The sequence below is a fragment of the Hippoglossus stenolepis genome, chromosome 5 (assembly GCF_022539355.2).
Source record: "Hippoglossus stenolepis isolate QCI-W04-F060 chromosome 5, HSTE1.2, whole genome shotgun sequence".
NCBI lineage: Eukaryota > Metazoa > Chordata > Actinopteri > Pleuronectiformes > Pleuronectidae > Hippoglossus > Hippoglossus stenolepis.
This window is the reverse complement of record NC_061487.1, coordinates 1,800,847-1,808,797: the sequence shown is the minus strand read 5'-3', so window position 1 is coordinate 1,808,797 and position 7,951 is coordinate 1,800,847. Positions and strand designations below refer to the sequence as shown.

The following is a 7,951-nucleotide window of genomic DNA, read 5'->3' as shown; positions in this document are numbered from 1 at the left end:
GAAACCATTACAAATTCCAGATTGCACCACTATGTCTTGTGTGCCCTGCTCATCAAACTCCACTGGCAACCCATGGCTGCCCAAAACCAATTCAATATACTGATGTTTGCCTGCAGAGTCTTCTGGGTCTGCACCCACACACTTCAACTCAAAGGACTTATGCTACTTTTTAGTCAAGGACTTTGCTAAAATTACAGACGATCAAAATTGTACATGGTGAAACCTTACAACTATAAAGTAAGAATAAATCTGTCACAATTTGAAAAAAAATTATAGAACAAAGAAACAAAGTATGAATCGAAGCCTCACCAGCAGGGTGAAACATTTAAAACTCTAAAAGAAGAAAATTTGAACAAAATTTGTTGACAGGAATTGTCAAAATCAGAACCTTGAAAGGCTGTGGTATAACTAATAAATAAGTAAAGTGGGGTTTGCTGTGTTTTGGATGAGCGTCACCATAACCCTCTATTTGCTTTAAACTAACCCTTTCATGATAACATCATCATTGGTGCATTTTCAAGTACTTCGAAAAAGAAGCAGCAAATTCTCAAACATGGGACACACATTTCACAATTTGATAAGCAGCAGGTACTCAAACTGAATAGGAACAATTTATTATTTAGAACATTTTTTTTACAGAAAGGATACTGAAAGCTGCATTGCGCTTAGTCGGTATCTTACATGAAAATGTATTTTTGTGTGGACTTCATTATGCAGAAATATTTTTTTTTAGAATGAGATAGCACTATAAGTCTTGTGTACCTTGTTAACAGCTGCTACATCACTGGTTGCAAGAACACTGTCATTGGCTGGCAACTTCTTTTGGATTTCAACGTGTACTGTGTAACTGGCGAGATGTCAGTATAAATTATGATAATTATAATTTCAAGTGGATTTATATTCTTAAATTTAACAGATGACATACAGCCCAATTTTAGTCAGAGTAACAAAAACATGTTGTCTTTAAAATGAGGACAGATTTTCTTCTTTGTCACAGCATAACATATTATATAATGACAGAGCATTCAGTCCATTTGAAATACACAAACATTTGAGAGAAAATCAAAGCAAATATGTACCAAGAAAATGAAAACTGTGACAAAAGGTTGTGCCACCTTTGTTTTGTGTTCCTGAAGCCTATGTGTCTGTTGCATTGGTGCCTTCTTATCCCACATCAGCTTCCCCTGGACTCCAACCCCCTTTCCTAAATTTATAATTTCTTTTAGCCCCTGTAATTACTTGCTAAAGATGGCAGTGAGTAAATGCAAAGTTAGACTTCAAAGGGGTCTTTCAAAGGCTTTCTGGTGGCTTCTCTGGTCCCATTTTCTTCCTATGTTCTAATAGACAGTAAAGACAAGGAGTCCGATCAGCAGATGGATCATACCCAGTCTGATACAACAGGCGTCACTTGCAGTAGTTATAGCTGCGGCTGAGGTGGAGATTGTTGTTGTTGGGTCAGCAGTTGTTGTAGTCATTGCAGCAGTTGTAGTTGTTGCAGCAGTTGTAGTTGTTGGAACAGTTGTAGTTGTTGGAACAGTTGTAGTTGTTGGAACAGTTGTAGTTGTTGGAGCAGTTGTAGTTGTTGGAACAGTTGTAGTTGTTGGAACAGTTGTAGTTGTTGCAGCAGTTGTAGTTGTTGGAACAGTTGTAGTTGTTGCAACAGTTGTAGTTGTTGCAGCAGTTGTAGTTGTTGGAACAGTTGTAGTTGTTGGAACAGTTGTAGTTGTTGCAGCAGTTGTAGTTGTTGCAGCAGTTGTAGTTGTTGGAACAGTTGTAGTTGTTGGAGCAGTTGTAGTTGTTGCAGCAGTTGTAGTTGTTGGAACAGTTGTAGTTGTTGGAACAGTTGTAGTTGTTGGAACAGTTGTAGTTGTTGCAGTTAGAGTATTACATAAATTGGTGCCACAACAGGTGAGTCCACTGATGTTACCAACACTTCCCAGGATGGAACCAGCTCCACACATGTTTACAGACGTGCAACCACGAGCTGAAATAGTGGTCGACCCACTTCCCACTGGAGAAGAAAATCACTGTGTTACTTTAAAATTGTATTTGTATTTGTAATATCACTTGTTGTGTGCATAGACTTATATAAAGATGAACGACTTTGATAGCTCCCAAAAGTGAAGCTAACTCTTTCTGATAAGTTTGGTTTTGATTAGTTATTTGATGATACAAATGGGGTGAAACATCATGATTGACAGCTCAGACTGACAGCTCAGACTGACTCGTGATTGGTCGAGCGCATGTATTGGTGTGACCTTGATACTGCGGCTTCAAATCGCGGTACAACTGTGCAGTGTCTGACTCCAAATGATGTCACCAACACAAGCTAGCACCTCGTGAATACTTCAGATATTTTGGCTTCATTTTTGTACAGCAGGAGGAAGTAGAGACGCGTCATCCATTTTTATTTTCAGTCTATGGTCGTGTTTGGTTACATGTGCAACACAGAACATGTCTTCAGTGGATAATGGGTCTTTTCCGAGGTGGTAACGGCCTAAAACTTTCAACCAGCATAGGACAGCAAGACACTGTTTGTCAGGATTCTGTCTAAGTGAAAGTAAGAGTTCCACAATTTAAAAATACTTTGACACAAGTAAAAAATTTGCTTTAAAATGTTTGTAAAAATGTTTTCTGAAATTATGCTCATTGTGTTAAAAGTAATCATTGTTTGTTCTATTGTTGTAAGATATGTACTTAATATTAGTCGCACTGGTTTTTCAGTTAGCCTAAGTGATAAGTCAATCAAACAAACATTTGATATCCTCACTTTGAGTTACTTGAAATTGTGATGGACATTTTAAGCTTTTTCAATGATTTAATGGTGAATGATGAAAATAACAGGCAGATTAACTGATATAGTTATTATTAACTATAATTAAGGCCTGCATCAACTACAAACTCCTCCTTCTCACCTATAAATCCCTCCATGCCCGAGCCCCACCATATCTAACTGACCTCCTCCACCCCTACACGCCGCTCAGAAGGCTGCGGTCCTCAAACACAGGTTTGCTCTCCTGAGCCTTCTGTGTCGCAGCAACCACCCTCTGCAACTCTCTCCCCGCTGAAAACCACCACGCTGCATCCCTGACAGCTTCAAAAAACATTCCAAACCCCACCTGTTCACTAAGGCCTTTGGCCTCAGTTAAGGTTCCACCCTGCCATAAGTGCTGTTTATTTCTGTCCTGTTTTGTGTGAATTACTTTCTTTTCCTTTCTTTTTCTCTTTTTGTCCTCACTGACACATGTAAAGCGTGCTTGGGTCTATTGAAAGGTTTCTATATAAATTCAAACTATTATTATTATTATTAATATTAAAATGTTATGGATTAGTAAAGACTAGCATACAGATGTGCTTAAAAATGCCCACAAGTTAAGTACATAAATATAGTATATATATATTTATATATATATAGAAAGATCAACTTCAAACACAGTGTATATTATACAGTATATAAGACTCACCACTGGCTTCAAAACAGCGATCCTCTGTTCCCTTACATTGTACCAAACTGTTGCATTGAGAGGTGATGGGGTTACAAAAGAAACACTGAAGGCCATTAGCTGACACAGCTGCAGGGGCTGAAACAAACAAGAATGGCATCCTTTATTTTCAGGAAATGAAAATAGAACATGTCAGAAGAGGGATGTTGTTAGTCTTCGCTTTTTTGCTTGTTTTTAAATTAATTAAATTACTCATTGACTACAAGCTGGACTGTCTGAATTGCAGTAAAGTAAGTGGAATTACAACAACTTTTACATTTCAGAATGAGTTATGTAGATGTATGTAGATTTAATAAAGTAATCCCTTTATGTTATCAATTTTTTAGGGTTAGGGTTACCATAAATTATGTGCAACATTTCGATTATCATCTGTATTAAATTAACTGTTATTTGTAATTGTAGTATTGTATTACTCTGTTACATGTTTTCCACTACTCTCAATCACTGTATATGTTTATTTGAATAGAGAATATTACAGCATTACAAAATGATAGTAGAACATGTCAGAAATTTTTTTCCCTTATCTTATCAATGTTATGTATAAGATAGTCATGTATATGTACTTACCAGGCAGATTGGCTGAGTTGCAGTTATCTGTGTTGCAGCACTTTGCAGATGCAAGTACACTCAAAACACCCAAGTTAACTGAAAATGTCTGAGAGCCTGTGGCTGGACACAGGGAGGACGGTGCACACGCCTTGTAGATTTGCTGTCCTGGAGTCCCAAATGAAATGGCTACAGAGTCAAAGTGCAGTTTGTTAATATTGTTTAACTTTACAGTACATGTATGTTACTGGAAAGTAATGTAGAAAAGTCTACCTTGAATGGAGGCTGTTATACACATCCCAGAGGAACATGTAAGTGGGACTGTGGTAGAACATGATGGATTTGTGCAAGTTTGACACAGAAGTGCTCCACCTGATGTGTGGAGAACAATAGTCAAGTATAATCTATTATGATCAGATCTGAATGTCAAGTCAAATGTGTGAGGTCCTCAGGGCTTAAGGATTGTTGTGGTTTATCAAAGATCAAAAATATGAGGGGTGGAATAAATAATAACTGATAAAAATGGAGTTGATGAAAATGCATGTGAACTGGAATGGAGCATTAAAAATCTATGTCAAATGAAAAATGTAATAATGAATTCTAAATTTATATGTTTAGTTTACCTCTTTAATCTGTTTGTTGTAGTGCTATACTGTAACTTTTTACAGTATAGTTTCTCCTTTTAGGATCAATAAATAAGTTCTTTTAATTACATTAAACATGTAGCATAAAAGTTAAATTCCTTCCTGAAAGTTGGTTATGGTGAAATTTCTTTAATTAGATTCAAATAAGACTCTGTAGCTTTTGACAGTATTGAAGAAATGAAAAGTAGAGTTACCTGTGCTGGAGAGCGCCCAGAAGAGAGTCAGAGAAAGAAGCAGCTTCATCTTGATGAACAGGTAAGTACCACAGGTTCCTTATACTACTCTTATCAGCACAGTGATGCTTTATATACTTTGCAGGTATTGAATATATTTACCTGTGATGCATGTCTAAATACCTCAGGGATTGGGCGTGTTCTCATTTTAAAGTTTGATCATTCAGACTGTCAGTCCCTCTTTTGTCTGAGGGAAAATCACGTCATCACACCTGAAAACACCCTTTTTAATGTCGTCAGTGTAAACCTGTTTAGATTGTATTGCAAAAGTATAAAGTAAAAATGTCCGAAACAAGAACGGTTTCGTGTTTCGCTTTATGTCTTATATTTGTAAATGAGCACAACTCTATATTTTGCGTTCGACAATGTTTTGACAGGGAGGAAACCGTCTGACATACTGACTCACGCCACACTGACTCATAATTCACTGTCACGCTTTGTGTTTGCCTATTTTTGTTCCATCTGAAATACAGCCAACCAGTCAGTCCACTTAGTTAAATAATGGTGTTTATCATAATTTAACTGATGACTGTACCACCTCAGGTCACTACTCCAACTACACTGTACAACATCAAACAGAAATTTAATGGAACCAACAAAACCTTTCTCAACATCTTGAAGTAAATAAAGAATTTCTGTTGATTTCATGTCAAGTGTACTTAAAATAATATTCAGAGCACCAAAAACAGTACCATTCATCTGCTTCTCAGAGGACAAATAAACATAAGGTCTTTTGACTTGAATTGACCTGAACGAACAAACTGCTGAAGGAAAACTGCCATTTTGCACATTTGGAGCCAGAGTCTGCATAGTAGCATCGTGGGATTGCTGTGGTAGCTAAGTTCTATCGATACACGCACTTGGCCAATTGTGAGTCAGTCTCAGCATCAATCAATACGTTTCACCCCATTTTTAGAGCATCAAATAACTTAGTGGAAACCGCTTACAGTGATCTTGGTTGATTACTTTAACTGAATTGCATAAAGCTTCTGTAACATAGTCCTAGAACTTAAAAAAGGTAATGGCAGTTCCCTTAGGGCGATATCACATAGCGCACTCGCGTACGCAAGCGTGCGCACAAACAGTGTCATCGAACACATGGGTAGACTCAGACTGGGTGAAAACAACAGACTTTGTAAACTTATAGAGACACAGAGAGAAGCAGTAAATCACTGACAGAGTCGGTAAAAACTGTTAATAATAACTGTTTTACAGTCCAAACATGGAGGAAAAGACCTAAAATGAACACTGTAAGTGGATTAATTGATCACTATAACCTAATTATTTAAACAGCATTTGTATAGGAACAATTCTGTCCCAAGCTTTGACCCATAAAATGTTAATCACTATATCCGTGATCACGACATCCAGTTTCCAGTGTAAAACCTTATAAAACTTATTGTACAAATAAACACTTGAAAATTCAAACAACATTTTAGTTTAACATGCACTTTCTCTTTGGCCCATGTCTTATCCTTTAACACATGCAGTCACAATGTATTACCTAGACTGCAGCCAACAACACCATCCTTTGTTTACTCTTCCTGCCCTGAAACCTCTCACCAAATGCCTGAAAGACTTCTGCAAACTCACCCTGCATATTCATATGTCCTCAACCAGTTCCACTTGCCAGAACTTTAATTTAGGGATGAGGGAAGTGAAACTAAAACTTCTGCTTTTAAACTTCACGTTTTAAAACAGAAGTTTGTTGGGACTTTGGATTTTGACTCCATCCGTAGTAAGGTCACTTGTCTTTTCAAGTGGCAGCTCAAACAACATGCTCAAACAAACCCTCACCTGTAGAAGTAGTCTGTATGGCTTGCAAAGACAGCAATTAAAACAATGGGAGGCAGTTCTCCCATTGTTTGTTCCCCTGGTACTGGTATTTTTTTGCTGTGTCCTTTAATGTTTTTTCCATTGTGGTATATTCAGCTAACGTAGATCGTTTTGACATGGGTGTAAAACATAATGACAGGTTTAAAGCTAGGGGGCCCTTGTTTCTGGACTCTCAGATTTCCTAATTATTATTCCATATGTTACTCGTTAGTTCTCTCCCTCGGAGAATGCTCTTTGACCTGTTCGATGGAGGGGTTTCCATTTTTATGTACACCGGCGAGACAGACCTCTGCATTGGCTGAGAACGTCTCCGGGTCTACCTAGGTACCTGTCCTGACCTGTAACTTCTGTGTAATAAACCTTATTATACAAGCAAGAACGGTGCCCGCGGAGATTCCTTCATCATCATCTTCAACATCACTGCTGCTTAAATATACAACACCATCTCTAGTTCCTCATAAGTAAATGACTCTCTGACAGTTCCTTAAACAACACATATTACACTCATATTCAGGTATATCATTTTGATTACTTTACAGGCTCTAATGTTCAGAAAACACATATACTGTTCATTGCTGCTGCTCCTCCTTTCAGCCTTTCACTGAAACACTTTGTCCCTGTCTCTTTAAGGACCCACCTGGCCCATTCTGTTGTAAATGGTCAACCACTCACAGCACGTGTACGAAATGTTGGAGATATATCGGAAATATTGGCCAGGCTACTGACGAGGCATTTCAGAAACTTCAGTATTTTCTGGGGAGGAGAGGTGCTCCCTTTACCAGAGACTTTGGGCTTTTGAACTTTGCCAAAATTTTCCATTCACAAAAAAATCCAAAACACACCAGTGGAAAGAAACACTGGTGTAGTGAAAGCACATCTTTCCTTTAAGATGAACCTTTTCTGGGTTTCTTGTATAATACAATCAGAAGTGTCATGTTGGTCACTCAAACTCCACTACAAGCTTTTACTCCTTGTAACGCATCCAGTTCAACTTCATGTTCACGGCTGCAATGACACTGACACGAACATTTCTCATCACTGTGACCGTAGCCCTTCAAACCAGAGACACTGACTTTTACTCCAATAAATAGTTAGTTTGTCCATTTGAGAGCGTGACATTCTGCATCTACTTTTCTCATGAAACAACTTTGAACTAACTATTTATCTATAATAATAATATTGTATATTT

At 37.7% G+C, this 7,951-nt stretch overlaps 1 protein-coding gene across 1 annotated transcript; it reads right to left on the bottom strand.

Moving 5' to 3' along the window:
- Positions 1–598: 598 nt before the first annotated feature.
- Positions 599–5,061, bottom strand: LOC118109363 (hepatitis A virus cellular receptor 1-like). The gene is made up of 6 exons (XM_047339770.1): positions 4,888–5,061; positions 4,323–4,421; positions 4,071–4,238; positions 3,465–3,581; positions 1,758–2,011; positions 599–1,565 (listed from the first exon to the last, which is right to left on the bottom strand). The coding sequence occupies exons 1-6, from the start codon at positions 4,934–4,936 to the stop codon at positions 1,338–1,340; spliced, it is 915 nt and encodes a 304-aa protein (XP_047195726.1). The 5' UTR covers positions 4,937–5,061; the 3' UTR covers positions 599–1,337.
- Between the last annotated feature and the right edge of the window lie 2,890 nt (positions 5,062–7,951).

Bases quoted from the DNA above. Each gene is read 5' to 3' on its own strand.
- LOC118109363 (XM_047339770.1), bottom strand. From the start codon at position 4,936: ATGAAGCTGCTTCTTTCTCTGACTCTCTTCTGGGCGCTCTCCAGCACA. The intron at 3,582-4,070 runs GTAAGTACATAT...TGTTTGTTTCAG, and splicing joins CAACTCAGCCAATCTGCCTG to CCCCTGCAGCTGTGTCAGCT. The intron at 2,012-3,464 runs GTGAGTCTTATA...TTTCTTCTCCAG, and splicing joins TCGCTGTTTTGAAGCCAGTG to TGGGAAGTGGGTCGACCACT.